Consider the following 18,662-nt stretch of genomic DNA (forward strand, 5'->3'; position numbering starts at 1 on the left):
CTATACTAGTTACCTAATAACATTACTGGGATGGTTCTATACTAGTTACCTAATAACATTACTGGGATGGTTCTATACTAGCTACCTAATAACATTACTGGGATGGTTCTATACTAAGGTACCTAATAACATTACTGGGATGGTTCTATACTAAGGTACCTAATAACATTACTGGAATGGTTCTATACTAGTTACCTAATAACATTACTGGGATGGTTCTATACTAGTTACCTAATAACATTACTGGGATGGTTCTATACTAGTTACTTAATAACATTACTGGGATGGTTCTATACTAGTTACCTAATAACATTACTGGGATGGCCCCTTGGTTCTATGGCTATGCAGATGTTGTGTATGGATTGTAGAAGGGTTATAACTCAACTCTTCTGCATGACAATCATTATTGGTTATACATTAAAGACCATGTCGTGAACATTACAATCCAATCCTAATAGCAGCCGTGTACATTTTGTTTTCTTCTGTAGGATTTCAGTTTTGAAGAGCCGCAGACCGTCCGGGGGACACAGGCAGCGATGCAGAAAGAATTGGACAGGAAGACTTATACAACCATGCAGGATCAATGAGTTAGCCTCACCTTGTGCTTAGGTATTATTTGACGTTTTTAGAAGCTTTTTTAAAAAATGGTCTAATTGACTCAATAACGCAGTTTAGATTTTCTAATGAACCAGAAATGTCATAGTCTGGTTCTTTATTAAAGTTAGATTGCTAGCCCTTATTGATCCCGCCTTGCAGTACACCCCTCTCAATATGAGTATGTACATTACGGATAAATACTGTTGGAATCAAATCAAGTTTATTTTATATAGCCCTTCGTACATTAGCTAATATCTCGAAGTGCTGTACAGAAACCCAGCCTAAAACCCCAAACAGCAAGCAATGCAGGTGTAGAAGCACGGTGGCTAGAAAAACTCCCTAGTAAGGCCAAAACCTAGGAAGAAACCTAGAGAGGAACCAGGCTATGAGGGGTGGCCAGTCCTCTTCTGGCTGTGCCGGGTGGAGATTATAACAGAACATGGCCAAGATGTTCAAAATGTTCATAAATGACCAGCATGGTCAAATAATAATCAGGAATAAATGTCAGTTGGCTTTTCATAGGGATTGCTGCTTTGTTTCACATGTAGATGTGAACCATATATTCCCTTAAAGCCACACTCTGTAAGATACATATATGCAACTCAAATGTAAACAATAGATGATTTGTAGAGGAATGAGGTACAGTCAGTCACACAGACAAACACATAGAAGACCCAGAGGCAGAGTTTGTAAAGGACCATTTAATCACAGAGAGCGTACAAATTGAAACTGTCATGCTTGCTATTAAAACTGACATACTTAATGGAATAATACTGTGAAAATTATGATCATGCCTTTTTAGTGTCAGAGCCGTTTGAAAAGACCGCCTGAAATTTCAGTTTGTTTTGGCAGGATGGCGTTTTGGCGTTCTTGATATCATCAATAGGCAGTAAATTAATTATCAGATCAATAAGAAAGAAAGTTCAAAAACCTCTCTGCCCGTAACAGCCAGTTCAGTTGTTCCCTCCCCACTCAGTCCTATCAAAACCTCTCTGCCAGTAACAGCTAGTTCAGTTGTTCCCTCCCCACTCAGTCCTATCAAAATTCTTGCTTGAGAAATTGCTCTTTTCTAAGAAGTTATTTTTTGTTTTGACCATTTGAATTGAAAACAATCACAGTAAGGTACCTAATTATTACCCAGAAATGACTTGATATTGAGATTTTAAAAAACGGCTATATTTGACGTTTTAAAGCTAGAATCCTTAGTTGAAACAATAACTAAACGGGCGCCCTGCCTCTGTTTTGGTAAAAGGCTGAGGGATGGGGCCTGGAGAAATGTAACCACTATCAAATTAATAGACGGAGCTATGGATGCAAGTACTGACCTTCCATAATATGAAAATTATAGTTTTAACTATGTTTTGAGGCTTATACAATGTTTGTTTACATTTACATCGTTTACAAACATTGGAGCAAATCAAGCATGTATTTTGAAATCTGAGTATGACAGTTGAACTAAGCTCTTGAGGCATTTATAAGTTATATTCATCAAGAATCAATGAGTATATTTATAAGTTTAAAAAAAGTAGGCAGCAACTAAGCATCGAACCAAGTTGATGTTATGTGACATGAACAAAAACACATTCTCAGTCAACAACATAAGTCAGAACATAGCTTCTTCGTTCTCTCATGTGCTTTCAGGCACCACAACCGGGTAAAACTCTTTCCACATCGAGAACAGTGGTATGGCTTCTCTCCCGTGTGTGTCCTCTCATGCTCTTTTAGGCTCCCTAACTGGGTAAAACTCTTTCCACAATGAGAGCACATTGGTTTTTCACCTGTGTGTATTTTTTCATGTGCTTTCAAATGACAACGTTGGATAAATCTCTTTCCACACTGAGAACATTTGAAAGGCCTCTCTACAGAGTGTGTTCTCTCATGTTTTTTCAGATCCCATGGTGATAAAAACACATTTTCACATTGGGAGCATTGATACGGCTTCTCTACAGTGTGTGATCTTTTATGCCTTTTTAAGTTTCCTAAATGGGTAAAACTCTTTCCACACAGGGAACAATAGTAAGGCTTCACTCCTGAGTGTGTCCTCTCATGCTCTTTCAGTTGCCCTGGCCAGCTAAAACTCTTTCCACACTGGGAACAGAGGTATGGCTTCTCCCCTGTGTGTGTTCTCTTATGTGATTTCAGGGCGCCTGATGAAACAAATCTGTTTTCACACTCGGAGCAGTGGTAGGGCTTCTCCCCTGTATGTGTCATTTCATGCATTTTCAGTTTCCTTAACTGGATAAAACCTTTTCCACACTGGGAGCAGTAATAACACTTCTCCCCTGTGTGCGTTCTCTTGTGTTCTTTCAGGTGGCTTAACCGGATAAAACTCTTTCCACACTGGGAGCAGTGATGAGGCTTTTCCCCTGTGTGTGTCCTCGCATGTTCTTTTAGGTTCCATAACCTTGTAAAACTCTTTCCACACTGCGAACATTCGTAGGTCTTTTCTCCTGTGTGTGTGGTCTCATGCTTTTTAAGGCTCCCATACTTGGTAAAACTCTTTCCACATTGGGAAGAGTTGCGTCGTCTTGCTGGTTTGGATGTCTCTGGTTCTTCTGAAAGACACTTTTCGCTGTCAGCGTGAGAGTCTTGTCTCTCTCCTGCCAAAGACAAAGAGTATTTAGTTAAATACTAAACTGAAAACCTGAAACAAACCTGAATGATACCTAGGGTTTAATCCAGACTAGGTCTCTCAAAATCCTGATTTCTGTTTGTAGAACATTTTAGAACATCCTGGTTGGGTTCTGGAATGCGTGGCTATATTTGAAATGAACGGACATCTTTTCAAATAATTGTCAACACATAGCCCAATGTTAAGGTGTGAGTAGTTCACTGTAGCGAAATCTGTCCGTTCACAATTCACCTGTGGGAGGGAACATGGCTGCTCTCAACACCAGAAGGAGTTGGCCACTACTATCCAAGAGACTGTGCATGAGGAAATGACCTCTGCCCTCGACTTGCAATTAAAACCGATAAAATAATCTCTTGCAGTGCTCACTTCTAAAGTGGATACCTACTCAACTAAGTCTCGCAATGAACTCGAAATGGAATTGGTACTCAAGGGTATTGGATAACACGAATAAAGGCAAATCAACTGGATGGGACAGTATTCCTCCTGAGGTCTATTTAAAAAATGTTGGTATCAATTAGGTCCACTGTTGCCCAAAATGATTAATACAGCCATTCACAATGGTTCATTTGGGAAAGATGTGAATAAAGGACCAAATTTTCGCTTTTATAATCCTAAAACAATAATATAAATGCAACAATTTCAACATTTTCACTGAGTTACAGTTCATATGAGGAAATCAGTCAATTTAAATAAATTCATTAGGCCCTAATGTATGGATTTCACATGACTTGGAATACAGATATGCATCTGTTGGTCACAGATAGCTTTTTTATTTTTATTGCCTAACAATGGGCCTCATGATCTCGTTACGGTATTGTTGTGCATTCAAATTGCAATAGATAAAATGCAATTGTGTTCCTTGTCCGTAGCTTATGCCTGCACATACCATAAACCCACTGCCATCATGGGGCACTCTGTTCACAACGTTGACATCAGCAAACCCGCTCGCCCACACTACGACATACACGTGGGTCTGCGGTTGTGAGGCCGGTTGGACGTGCTGCCAAATTCTCTAAAACGACATTGAGGCGGCTTATGTTAGAGAAATTAACATTAAATTCTCTGACAACAGCTCTGGTGGACATTCCTGCAGTCAGCATGCCAATTGCACACTCCCTCAAAAGTTGAGACATCTGTAGCATTGTGTTGTGTGACAAAACTGCACATTTTAGAGTGGCTTTTTATTGTCCCCCAGCACAAGGTGCAGCGGTGTAAATATCATGCTGTTTAATCAGCTTCTTAATATGCCACACCTGTCAGGTGGACGGATTATCTTGGCAAAGGAGAAATTCTCACTAACAGGGATATAAATCAATTTGTGCACATAATTTAAGAGAAATAATATTTTTGTGCGTATGGAACATTTCTGGGAACTTTTATTTCAGCTCATGAAACATGGGACCAACACTTTACATGTTGCGTTTATATTTTTGATCAGTATAAAAAAGGCAAGGATGCTGCCCAGTCTCACTATCGCCCCCAATCTTTGATAAACACAGATATTAAACTGTTTTCCAAAATGTTGTCATCTCATCTCGAGACTTACTCAAATTGGTCCATACCAACCAAAGTGGGTTTGTTTAAAAAGCGTTTATACTCTTTGGATTATTCCATATCTTAGATGCTTCATCCAAAACAACAGCTCCTCGGGCTGTATTTTTTTCTTCATGCATAAAAAAGCTTTTGATAGACAAGAGATATGTCCATTCTAGTCTGTCTTGGAACATATGGGAATGGGCTAAAATGTAATTAATATGATTAAAATACTATATGACAATCCCTCGGCCATAGTTATAACAGGAAATATCTGCTCTGTTCATTTCAGAATCACTTGAAGTAGCAGACAAGGTGATCCATTATTTATTCTTATTATCCATGGAACCGCTGGCCCACTCAATTCGTAAATCGCATTGAAAAAACACCAATTTCCCTCAAATCTACTGATCACTTCATCGCATATTATATGCAGACAATATTTTACCATATCTAGACAATGTATCTCTCAAATCGATCCCAAACGCATTGAAGATCATAGACAAATTCAGCTTTATCTCAAGTTATAAAATGAATCTAATCATATCGGCCCTACAGCCTCAAGAGACCCTGATGAAAGACTCTACTTATGGAATCCCCACCGTTTCATATCAGCCCTACAGCCTCAAGAGACCCGGATGAAAGACTCTTCTTATGGAATCCCCACCGTTTCCCATTTAAAGTATTTGGGAGTAGATCTATTTCCTTCCTTAGATAAAACCATTGACAGAAACTTTAACAGAACATTCAAATCAATTCAATCCGAGCTCTTCTAGGCAACTAGCATTTCATCCACATCCTAAATTGGTGAAGACATGATTATTCTTCCCCTTGGTGATTGAAACATGGTGTCTCCTATTGTCCTGGAAGAGGTGGTCTCCACTGATATATCCATTAAACAATGTAATATGGTGTCTCATATTGTCCTGGAAGGGGTGGTCTCCACTGATATATCCCTTAAACAATGTAATATGGTGTCTCCTATTGTCCTGGAAGGGGTGGTCTCCACTGATATATCCATTAAACAATGTAATATGGTGTCTCATATAGTCCTGGAAGGTGTGGTCTCCACTGATATATCCCTTAAACAATGTAATATGGTGTCTCCTATTGTCCTGGAAGGGGTGGTCTCCACTGATATATCCCTTAAACAATGTAATATGGTGTCTCCTATTGTCCTGGAAGGGGTGGTCTCCACTGATATATCCCGTAAACAATGTAATATGGTGTCTCCTATTGTCCTGGAAGGGGTGGTCTCCACTGATATATCCCTTAAACAATGTAATATGGTGTCTCCTATTACCCTGGAAGAGGTGGTCTCCACGGATATATCCCTTAAACAATGTAATATGGTGTCTCCTATTGTCCTGGAAGGGGTGGTCTCCACTGATATATCCCTTAAACAATGTAATATGGTGTCTCCTATTGTCCTGGAAGGGGTGGTCTCCACTGATATATCCATTAAACGATGTAATATGGTGTCTCCTATTGTCCTGGAAGGGGTGGTCTCCACTGATATATCCCTTAAACGATGTAAACGACTCTTTGGTCCTATTATTGCTCACACAATTTCTATCTGGCGCAAAATCCAAATGTGGAACCCGTATCCTTACCGATATCACGGACAGTAATGGTTTGAGAACATTCCAAGATTTGAAAGATACACGTTACCAGGCAACTCTTGTTTTCTATATATATATTTACAATTTAGGGCAGAATATGGAGTCCTTTGGGAAACCGAACTACTGAACTATCCAATGATGGGATTTAATAAGTCATTTCGGGAGCCCAGATAATTTCTCTCTATAATACATGAACAACTTTTTGTAAAGCTCATATTCTGAGCTTGCCATTAAAAAAGTATTGTCCACAAATCTAATTTAATCCGAACAACCCTTTAACTGGAACAGAATATAGAAATATTAGCATCCCGCAATGCGAACCATTAATTTATACATTTTACATTGGTTCAGAGTGTATCTAACACCAAGGAAACGTTTTACTTTGAAATCTTTCACTGTGCCTCCTAAATCAGGTAAGCACATTCCTTCATATGATGTGGGAGTACTCTGCAGTTAAATGCTTCTGAGGCAAAGTTACAAATGTATTTCAAAGTGCATGAATATAACTATTCAACGCATTGCATCGATTATGTTACTTAACGACGATAGCTCCTTGAATCTCTCAATCACTCCGAAACGATTACTGCTGGCAGGCAGGACTGCTGTGAAAACATGTTTAGGTCTCTAAGATGGCGACCACCTCACACTCTCTTCCCATTTAACCAATGGATACAGGTTCCTGTTTGAAGTTATACCATTAGAAATATCTACAGCGAGAATGAATGGTGCTCCTCAACTGAGACCTGGACAAATATACTTGACTCTGTAAAGAACAATCTCAGCTCAAGCCCCACCCATACAGTCCAGTTATTGGTACTTTGGTACTTTCTTTGCTTTCAGGCCCGTGGGGAAGGGGTGTTACAGGTGGGGGGGGGGGTCTCTGGTAGTTTTGGGGGGATGTAAAGGGACTGATAAGCTGGGGGGGCTAGGTGGGGAGGGAAACATGGTTTCTGGCTATGGAGGGAGGATGCGGGCGGGTGGGGACTGGGTGGGGTCTAGGTGGGGAGGGAAACATGGTTTCTGGCTGTGGAGGGAGGATGAGGGCAGGTGGGAACTGGGGGGGGGGGGTAACGGGTTGGTTATCTTTTAATGCAACTCTTTTACTGTTTTTGTATCTGTAAACCTGTCAGATTTTCTGTTTGTTTGTAAGAAAATAAAAGTTTGGTCACAAAAAAAAAGAATAATAATCATAATAATATAATCATAATAATATAAATAATGTGGAGTTTCAACATGTCATGTTTTAGGCTGAGCAGAGCTCTATAATAATAGATAATGTCATGTTTACAGGCTGAGCAGAGCTCTATAATAATAGATAATGTCATGTTTACAGGCTGAACAGAGCTCTATAATAATAGATAATGTCATGTTTATAGGTTGAACAGAGCTCTATAATAATAGATAATGTCATGTTTTTAGGCTGAGCAGAGCTCTATAATAATAGATAATGTCATGTTTACAGGCTGAGCAGAGCTCTATAATAATAGATAATGTCATGTTTACAGGCTGAGCAGGGCTCTATAATAATAGATAATGTCATGTTTACAGGCTGAGCAGAGCTCTATAATAATAGATAATGTCATGTTTACAGGCTGAGCAGAGCTCTATAATAATAGATAATGTCATGTTTATAGGCTGAGCAGAGCTCTATAATAATAGATAATGTCATGTTTTTAGGCTGAGCAGAGCTCTATAATAATAGATAATGTCATGTTTATAGGCTGAGCAGAGCTCTATAATAATAGATAATGTCATGGTTACAGGCTGATCAGAGCTCTATAATAATAGATAATGTCATGTTTACAGGCTGAGCTAAGCTCTATACTAATAGATAATGTCATGTTTACAGGCTGAGCTAAGCTCTATACTAATAGATAATGTCATGTTTACAGGCTGAACAGAGCTCTATTATAATAGATAATGCCATGTCTTTAGGCTGAGCTCAATAATAATAGATAATGTCATGGTTACAGGCTGATCAGAGCTCTATAATAATAGATAATGTCATGTTTATAGGCTGAGCAGAGCTCTATAATAATATATATTGATGACTACAGTATTTCAATCAAGGTCATTGGATTCATTCGATCCATTGTTTGCGTTTTGTTAGTGGCCCACTGTTTAATGGCGTACACATCTTACATCGTAGCTTTAATAATTCCCACAGTAGAGTACAGTGGAATGCCCCTTTATAACCACACATTGATGTATAGAACTTCAGTGGAATACCCCTTTATAACCACACATTGAAGTATAGAACTTCAGTGGAATACCCCTTTATAACCACACATGGAAGTATAGAACTTCAGTGGAATACCCCTTTATAACCACACATTGAAGTATAGAACTTCAGTGGAATACCCCTTTATAACCACACATTGAAGTATAGAACTTCAGTGGAATACCCCTTTATAACCACACATTGAAGTATAGAACTTCAGTGGAATACCCCTTTATAACCACACATTGAAGTATAGAACTTCAGTGGAATACCCCTTTATAACCACACATTGAAGTATAGAACTTCAGTGGAATACCCCTTTATAACCACACATTGAAGTATAGAACTTCAGTGGAATACCCCTTTATAACCACACATTGAAGTATAGAACTTCAGTGGAATACCCCTTTATAACCACACATTGAAGTATAGAACTTCAGTGGAATACCCCTTTATAACCACACATTGAAGTATAGAACTTCAGTGGAATACCCCTTTATAACCACACATTGAAGTATAGAACTTCAGTGGAATACCCCTTTATAACCACACATTGAAGTATAGAACTTCAGTGGAATACCCCTTTATAACCACACATGGAAGTATAGAACTTCAGTGGAATACCCCTTTATAACCACACATTGAAGTATAGAACTTCAGTGGAATACCCCTTTATAACCACACATTGAAGTATAGAACTTCAGTGGAATACCCCTTTATAACCACACATTGAAGTATAGAACTTCAGTGGAATACCCCTTTATAACCACACATTGAAGTATAGAACTTCAGTGGAATACCCCTTTATAACCACACATTGAAGTATAGAACTTCAGTGGAATACCCCTTTATAACCACACATTGAAGTATAGAACTTCAGTGGAATACCCCTTTATAACCACACATTGAAGTATAGAACTTCAGTGGAATACCCCTTTATAACCACACATTGAAGTAAAGAACTTCAGTGGAATACCCCTTTATAACCACACATTGAAGTATAGAACTTCAGTGGAATGCCCCTTTATAACCACACATTGAAGTATAGAACTTCAGTGGAATACCCCTTTATAAAAACACATTGATTTGTGCCCCTGTTTTTAAGATAGTACTCACGTGTGTTAATCAGATGTCCATTTTCACTGGTGCTAATCAGATCTCTATTCTCACTGGTGTTAATCAGATCTCTATTCTCACTGGTGCTAATCAGATCTCTATTCTCACTGGTGTTAATCCGATGTCCATTCTCACTGGTGTTAATCAGATCTATATTCTCACGTGTATTAATCAGATGTCCATTCTCACTGGTGTTAATCAGATCTCTATTCTCACTGGTGTTAATCAGATCTCTATTCTCACTGGTGTTAATCAGATGTCCATTCTCACAGGTGTTAATCAGATCTTCATTCTTCTCTTCTTCCTCCTCTTTCACTGTGACAGTAATCTCATCCTCCTCCTCTTTCACTTTTTCAACTGCAGCCTCTTCTTTCACTGTAACATCCTCCTCTTTCACTCTGAACCCGTCTTCCTCTTCTTCGACAGTAACATCCACCTCCTCTTTCACTGTAACAGCCTCACCCTCTACTTCCATTTTAACTGTGACAGCCTCCTCTTCCTTCTCTTTCACGGGAGATTCTTTCTCCGTCCAGCAGACCTCCTCTTCTTTAGCAGGTGGGGAGTAGGGTAGTGAACTCATGGTCGGGAACGTTAGACTAGCCTAGTGCAAGGCTAACTAAAACAGCTAGCTAGCTGACAACGTAAATATTAAAGTAAATAGATTAACTAGTAAATTCGCAGACAGTGTGTTTAAAACACTGAGGTTAATATACACAAAAAATGTCTAAATTTGACCGGTTTTATGTTTGCTAGCAAACAACCGAGGTGGTTTAATCAGTAGCCTGTTGTCCTTGTTGAAGAAGTGTCGCGTCCCGTCCACTACATTATACGTCACGCAAGAAGTCGTCACCTGCAAGACTCACATCCCCATCTGTTGACTGGAGTGGGTACCGCAGTTAAGGAAAATATTCACTACATTGTTTATATTGGCAAAAAAATATAACGAACTGATATGTTTTCTCTTACTTCTTACAGGTAATACTTTCCTACACACATATATAGAAGCTGAATATAAATACATATAAACTGAAAAAATAAACACAACATGTAAAGTGTTGGTTCCGTGTTTCATGAGCTGAAATAAAAGATATCAGAAATGTTCCATATACACAAAAAAAGCTGATTTATTGCACATTAGTTTCCATCCCTGTTAGTGAGCATTTCTCCTTTGTTAACAAAACGAAGGAGCTGATTGTGGACTTCAGGAGACAGCAGAAGTACTAAATTCCTCATCCACATCAATGGGACCACAGTGGAGAAGGCGGAAAGCTTCAAGTTCCTCGGCGTACACATCACTGACAATCTGAAATGGTCCACCTACACAGACAGTGTGGCTGAAAAAGTTTGGCTTGGCCCCCAAGAACATCACAAACTTTTACAGATGCACAATTGAGAGCATTCCGTTGCGTGGTGTCACCGCCTGGTACGGCAACAGCACCGTCCGCAACCGCAGGGCTCTCCAGAGGGTGGTGCGGTCTGCCCAGCGCATCACCGGGGGCACACAGGACACCTACAGCACCCGATGTCACAGGAAGGCCAAAAAGACCAAGGCCATCAACCACCCGAACCAAGGCCTGTTCACCCCGCTATCATCCAGAAGGCGAGGTCAGTACAGGTGCATCAAAGCTGGGACCGAGAGACTGAAAAACAGCTTCTATCTCAAGGCCATCAGACTGTTAAATAGCCATCACTAGCCAGCCTCCACCCAGTACCCTGCCCTGAACTTAGTCACTGTCCCTAGCCGGCTACCACCCGGTTACTCATCCCTGCACCTTAGAGGCTGGTGCCCTATGTACATAAACATGGAATCACTGATCACATTAATAATGGAACACTGGTCACTTTAATAATGTTTACACACTGTTTTATTAATTTCATATGTATATACTGTATTCTATCCAATGCCACTCCGACATTGCTTGTCCTAATATTTACATATTACTCAATTCCATTATTTTACTTAAAAATGTGAGTGTATTGTTTTGAATTGTTAGATACTACTGCACTGTTGGAGCTAGGAACACAAGCATTTCGCTACACCCGCAATAACAGCTGCTAAATATGTGTATCTGACCAATCAAATTAGATTTAATTTGAAGATAATCCATCCGAAGAGTTCCTACCTGATTCAGGTAATTAAAATGACATCACACACATACTTATGTGTGCAGGCACTAAGTCATTTAGGTCCGTGTATAGCAGGGTTCCCCAACTGGCGGACAGCGGGCCTGGTTTTATTCGACCCCCCCAAGTTTTCAGAGCAAAACATTTTATATATATATTTATATATTTCTTTATTACTGTAAAAACACCAGGAAATCAGCTCCAAGTGATTTTCATGTAAGACAATCTGTTCCCAAGTATTCCAATGGATAATAGAGAGACATGTGATTGTATATCAAATGTAAGCAAGGTTTAAATTATTACGTTTTGGTCAAACATATCTGTTTGGGCTTCTTGGGTCATTTTGCAGTCTACAAATTATTATGTTTAAGTCAAACATATCTGTTTGGGCTTCTTGGGTCAATTTGCAGTCTACAAATTATTTGTAATTATGTTCCAGCCCCGCGACCATCCATTCCAGAAACAAATTGTCCCGCAGCTGAATCCAGTTGAAGTTCCCTGGTGTATAGGTAAGACTTTGTCGTGAAAATAATATTTCAGATTTGCTGAGCACACCTCTGCCCTTGACAAGCATCTCCACTGAGCCTATCAGAGATGTCGTTCCCGTCTTCATCTTGTGTCACGGCCAATGGACAGAGCCTATCAGAGATGTCGTTCCCGTCTTCATCTTGTGCCACGGCCAATGGACAGAGCCCATCAGAGATGTCGTTCCCGTCTTCATCTTGTGCCACGGCCAATGGACAGAGCCTATCAGAGATGTCGTTCCCGTCTTCATCTTGTGCCACGGCCAATGGACAGAGCCTATCAGAGATGAGGTTCCCGTCTTCATCTTGTGCCACAGCCGCTGAAACAAGGCCCCGACAGCCATCTGTACAGTTTCTGCCAATAGCCGCTGAAACAAGGCCCCGACAGCCATCTGTACAGTTTCTGCCACCAGCCGCTGAAACAAGGTCCCGACAGCCATCTGTACAGTTTCTGCCACCAGCCGCTGAAACAAGGCCCCGACAGCCATCTGTACAGTTTCTGCCACCAGCCGCTGAAACAAGGCCCCGACAGCCATCTGTACAGTTTCTGCCACCAGCCGCCTGAAACAAGGCAACGACAGCCATCTGTACACTTTCTGCCACCAGCCGCTGAAACAAGGCCCCGACAGCCATCTGTACACTTTCTGCCACCAGCCGCTGAAACAAGGCCCCGACAGCCATCTGTACACTTTCTGCCACCAGCCGCTGAAACAAGGCCCCGACAGCCATCTGTACACTTTCTGCCACCAGCCGCTGAAACAAGGCCCCGACGGCCATCTGTACAGTTTCTGCCACCAGCCGCTAAAACAAGGCCCCAACAGCCATCACACACATACCGGCTTTCCTGGAGTGGCAGGAAAATACCTACTGCCTAGCCAACGTGTTTTCCCTGTACCTGGCACAGGGCATTGGAGGGAGCTCCAAAAGTCTGCCTTTTATGAGACTGAAAAGGTAGAGATGGATGGTGGAGAAGGGGGAGTGACTCTACAGGCACACACAAATAAATAAATAGGAGCTGAAAATCTATTTCCATTGATGGAAGGTGTTTGGACTGTTGCTGAGTTTGCATGTATTCCCCCGGGTACTGTCCATTATGTTACATGACTGAACGTACATGGCTGTATATCACTGTATATATTATTGTTCATTGCCATTTTGTGTAAATGTTGCACAAAGACAAAACATTCTATTCTAATCCCGGTGAATAGGTCTTGTATTATAAACCCATTTCTATAGTTAGTGTGTGAATGTATTTTTCGTTCTACAAAGGATTGAGCTTACAACAGTAATGTGGTGAAAACCCAATCCAAAGATTAAGACAGAGAATATTTACGATATAATACAAAAAAATCTTGAATCGAGCAGCTGCGAGGTAGATCCCTCTCTCTGATCTCAGTCAGGGAAGGAGCTCCCAGAGTAAATGGTTCCATGTCTCTTATATAGCGAGGTAGATCCCTCTCTGATCTCAGTCAGGGGAGGAGCTCCCAGAGTAAATGGTTCCATGTCTCTTATATAGCGTGGTAGATCCCTCTCTCTGATCTCAGTCAGGGAAGGAGCTCCCAGAGTAAATGGTTCCATGTCTCTTATATAGCGAGGTAGATCCCTCTCTGATCTCAGTCAGGGAAGGATCTCCCAGAGTAAATGGTTCCATGTCTCTTATATAGCGAGGTAGATCCCTCTCTCTGATCTCAGTCAGGGAAGGATCTCCCAGAGTAAATGGTTCCATGTCTCTTATATAGCGAGGTAGATCCCTCTCTGATCTCAGTCAGGGGAGGAGCTCCCAGAGTAAATGGTTCCATGTCTCTTATATAGCGAGGTAGATCCCTCTCTCTAATCTCAGTCAGGGGAGGATCTCCCAGAGTAAATGGTTCCATGTCTCTTATATAGCGAGGTAGATCCCTCTCTCTGATCTCAGTCAGGGGAGGATCTCCTAGAGTAAATGGTTCCATGTCTCTTATATAGCGAGGTAGAACCCTGAAAGGTAATGTAATAATAATAATAATCTGGGGAAAGGGGAGGTTGATTTGAATGGCAATCTGGATCACCGATAAAGGAGGAGACAGTGGCGAGATCCTTCAGGTCATTTAACTTGACCTCTGTGGTCATGTGACCATCTGGTGGAGAGGAGATAGTGCTGTTTCACACAATCTCCTCAGCAAGGTCATCAGGCATGAGAACGGACCACAATCTCCTCACCAAGGCCTCCAGGCATGAGAACGGATCACAATTTCCTCACCAAGGTCATCAGGCATGAGAACGGACCACAATCCCCTCAGCAAGGTCATCAGGCATGAGAACGGACCACAATCTCCTCACCAAGGTCATCAGGCATGAGAACGGAACACAATCTCCTCACCAAGGCCGTCAGTTTTAGAATTGCATTGTGGGCATTCTTATATTTCACTGCACAGCCTTGACTATGGGATTGTGGATCAATGAAATGGGGTATCAGCCTCAGTGACAACCACAGAACACAGCTATGTATAGTTTACACAACTATTAGCCTCGTAGGTCTTATTGCAGGACATTGACTGTGGGAAATCTACTCAGTTGTGAACATTTCATGGACCTCAGATCCATAGGCAAGGCTGTACGATGTTCTATGAAGTCTAATACATCCACAGTGCGATTTCAACTGATTACAGGGGGGGGGGGGGGGGGGGGGGGGGGGTAAATTAACAAATTATTGTCTTTTGTTTATACACAATTCAAAACATGATCTGGTCTAAATATGGAGTGATTCCACTATATGAATCTGTTTGCTTCAGTTTCAAATGTGGGACTTTTATTTTGAAGGCAAACCATAAACTCTACTATTGTGCAAAAGCAAGCAATCGAGCAAAGCCCTGTGACATTGATCAACCAATGGTGTGTTAGATACCACACACAGACAGACATTGGCTTGACACCCCCTCATTATCATATTGGAGGAAGAAATACAGAAATAAATAAATACGATGAATAACATTTATTGGAGATTGAAGAATTAGATTATAGATAATTATGGCAGGTTTTGTCCTCGTGATTCACAAATGGATTATTTTGATTCACATGATTCGATTCACCAGAATCCTTACTAATACAATGGCGAAGTGAATCATTTGTTTGCTACAACAACAAAAAACTGTTTAAATGAATCGTCCAAAAAAAGTTTATAAACTTTGCATGGCCTTAACTCGCAAGTGTCGGTGGAAAGTTTTTGGGACATGACGAAACCATGAATAAATGATAACAGCTAAACAGTTAACAAGCATGAATAAATGTTAACAGCTAAACAGTTAACGAGCATGAATAAATGCTAACAGCTAAACAGTTAACCAGATAGATAACTAGCATGAATAAATGCTAACAGCTAAACAGTTAACCAGATAGATAACTAGCATGAATAAATGCTAACAGCTAAACAGTAAACCAGATAGATAACTAGCATGAATAAATGCTAACAGCTAAACAGTTAACCAGATAGATAACTAGCATGAATAAATGCTAACAGCTAAACAGTTAACTAGCATGAATAAATGCTAACAGCTAAACAGTTAACCAGATAGATAACTAGCATGAATAAATGCTAACAGCTAAACAGTTAACCAGATAGATAACTAGCATGAATAAATGCTAACAGCTAAACAGTTAACCAGATAGATAACTAGCATGAATAAATGTTAACAGCTAAACAGTTAACTAGCATGAATAAATGCTAACAGCTAAACAGTTAACTAGCATGAATAAATGCTAACAGCTAAACAGTTAACTAGCATGAATAAATGCTAACAGCTACACAGTTAACCAGATAGATAACTAGCATGAATAAATGCTAACAGCTAAAGTGTTAACCAGATAGCATTTATTCATGCTAGTTATCTAAAAGCTAAATTGATAACTAGCCAGGTTACAATATATGTTTTAAATTGGCTACCTAGTTAGTCTGTTCTCTCATATTCTATAGGCCAACCTGCTGCTGCAACGTGCTACTGTCTCTCTCCCCTTGAGGGCCACTCCACAGTGCAACGTGCAGGTGTCTCTCTCCCCTTGAGGGCCACTCCACAGTGCAACGTGCTACTGTCTCTCTCCCCTTGAGGGCCACTCCACAGTGCTACTGTCTCTCTCCCCTTGAGGGCCACTCCACAGTGCAACGTGCTACTGTCTCTCTCCCCTTGAGGGCCACTTCACAGTGCAACGTGCAGGTGATGCGTCACACAGCATTAAACCATTCAGATCCTGGTTGATATGGTGATTTGTATGTGATTAATAAAATATTTACAAACTATGCCTAAATAAATGGCTAACAGAAGTATTAAAATAATTCTTTTTTTGAAAACTTTTTTTAACTCTAATACTTTTTTTGAAAACTTTTCAGATTTGATCCTTGTCCAAAACTTTCCCAGGCCTGGAAAAACACAACAACAAAATCCATGACTTTCCCCCAGGTTTTCATGACCGAACGAACCCAGAAAAACACCTTCCCAGTCCCCCCAAAAAAAGTGTGGGAGCACTGTGTGTGTTACGAGATGTGAAAAATCTCTTTCCACACTGGGAGCAGTGGTAAGGCATCTCCCCGGTGTTTGTTCCCTCGTGGTCTTACAGGTTCCCTAACTAGGTAAATACCTTTCCACACTGGGAGGAAGATATATTTATCTTGTGTATTGTCTGTATTGAGTTTATTTCATCGAGGACCACGTTGGAAACAAGTGATTTTCACTTTAACGCGTTATCCCCTGGGTTGTCCTCGTACTCAGTGCAACCCCCCCCCCCCCAATAAATTCATCAATAGTTGTTAATGGATGCATTTTCAGGTGTACAAAACGTTTTTTTCACACTGGAAGCTTTGGAAATGCTGATCTCCTGTGTGTACTCTTATGTGTTTTTAGTGTGCTTAACCTGGTAAAACCCTTTTCACACTGAGAGCATTGGAATGTTTTTTCTCCAGTGTGTGTTGTCGTGTGATCTTTCAGATGTGATGACTGGATGAATCTCTTTCCACACTGAGAGCATTGGAACGGCCTCTGCCTCTCTACTAAGTGGGTTCTTTCATGTGATTTCAGGTCCCTTAATGTGGAAAAAGTATTTTGACACTGGGAGCAGTGATATAGCTTCTCTCCAGTGTGTGTCCTCTCATGCGTTTTCATGGACCCTAACTGCGTAAAAGTCTTTTCACACAGGGAGCAGTGGAAATGCTTCTCTCTTGTATGTGTCCTCTCGTGTTTTTTCAGAGCCCCTAACTGGGTAAAACTCTTTCTACACAGGGAACAGTGGAAATTCTTCTCTCCAGTGTGTGTTCTCTCATGTGTTTTCAGGGCCCCTAACTGGGTAAAACTCTTTCCACACAGGGAGCAGTGGAAAGGCTTCTCTCCTGTGTGTATTCGCTCATGTGTTTTCAGGGACCCTATCCGGGTAAAACTCTTTCCACACAGGGTGCAGTGGAAATGCTTCTCTCCTGTGTGTGTCCTCTCATGTGTTTTCACGGCAACTAACTGGGTAAAACTCTTTCCACACAGGGAGCAGTGGAAAGGCTTCTCTCCTGTGTGTATTCTCTCATGCATTTTCAGATTCCCTAACTGAGTAAAACTCTTTCCACACTGTGAGCAGTGGAAAGGCTTTTCTCCTGTGTGTACTCTTTCATGAACTTTTAGGCTCCTTAAATTAATAAAACTCTTTCCACAATGGGAGCAGTGGTGTGGTCTCGCTGGTTTGGCCATCTTTGGGTCTGGGTGCCCTGAAGTACTCTGTCCGCTGTCCGAGTGAGAGTCTGGTCTCCCTCCTGCCAAAGACAAAAAAAGTATTTAGTTTAATACTAAACATGGATGTTTTGTGACTATACAGTGTTTGTTTAAAATTACAAGTTTATATTTGGGGTTCTGAGGGGTATACCACGACACTAGAGAGATCTCATCAGGGTTTTCTAAAGCTAGCCAGCTTCAGTTAGCTTCACATTCCAGCTCAGGCTTCATCCCATATTACAAAAGGTGAATATTGATCCTGCAGCTGCCATGCACAAAGAGCATAACACAAACATATTTTAAGGAATTATCTGAAAGCTGGTTAACATTTGCTGTACTCCTATTGCTGTTAATTAGCTCAACGTGTCTTTCTAAAGCCTGTCTAAAGCCTGTCTAAAGCCTGTTTCCAATCTCCCTCATCTCTCTAATCTACTCTTGTATTAGAGATGTACAGGTGGTGAAACCCCCCAATAAACAGAATCACCTGGATGAAGGAAGGACAACAACCTAACACCTAACTGCCATGAGTAGTCGGGCCAGTAGTCATCTTCTAACACCTAACTGCCATGAGTAGTC

At 40.8% G+C, this 18,662-nt stretch overlaps 2 protein-coding genes across 2 annotated transcripts in view; both read right to left on the reverse strand.

The window, feature by feature from the left end:
* Positions 1–1,300: 1,300 nt before the first annotated feature.
* Positions 1,301–10,540, reverse strand: LOC129839298 (zinc finger protein ZFP2-like). The gene is made up of 2 exons (XM_055906614.1): positions 9,722–10,540; positions 1,301–3,197 (listed from the first exon to the last, which is right to left on the reverse strand). The coding sequence occupies exons 1-2, from the start codon at positions 10,299–10,301 to the stop codon at positions 2,188–2,190; spliced, it is 1,590 nt and encodes a 529-aa protein (XP_055762589.1). The 5' UTR covers positions 10,302–10,540; the 3' UTR covers positions 1,301–2,187.
* A 4,744-nt stretch (positions 10,541–15,284) lies between these two features.
* The window catches only part of LOC129839300 (zinc finger protein 501-like), an 8,217-nt gene continuing 4,839 nt past the window's right edge, over positions 15,285–18,662 (reverse strand). Inside the window, exon 2 of the mRNA XM_055906615.1 lies at positions 15,285–18,127. Within this exon, the coding sequence (XP_055762590.1) occupies positions 17,181–18,127 (947 nt within the window). The 3' untranslated portion in view covers positions 15,285–17,180. The remainder of the gene's footprint in view (positions 18,128–18,662) is intronic.

Source organism: Salvelinus fontinalis, chromosome 40 (genome assembly GCF_029448725.1).
Source record: "Salvelinus fontinalis isolate EN_2023a chromosome 40, ASM2944872v1, whole genome shotgun sequence".
Lineage (NCBI taxonomy): Eukaryota > Metazoa > Chordata > Actinopteri > Salmoniformes > Salmonidae > Salvelinus > Salvelinus fontinalis.

Bases quoted from the DNA above. Each gene is read 5' to 3' on its own strand.
- LOC129839298 (XM_055906614.1), bottom strand. From the start codon at position 10,301: ATGAGTTCACTACCCTACTCCCCACCTGCTAAAGAAGAGGAGGTCTGC. The intron at 3,198-9,721 runs GTGAGTACTATC...TGTCTTTGGCAG, and splicing joins TGGACATCTGATTAACACAC to GAGAGAGACAAGACTCTCAC.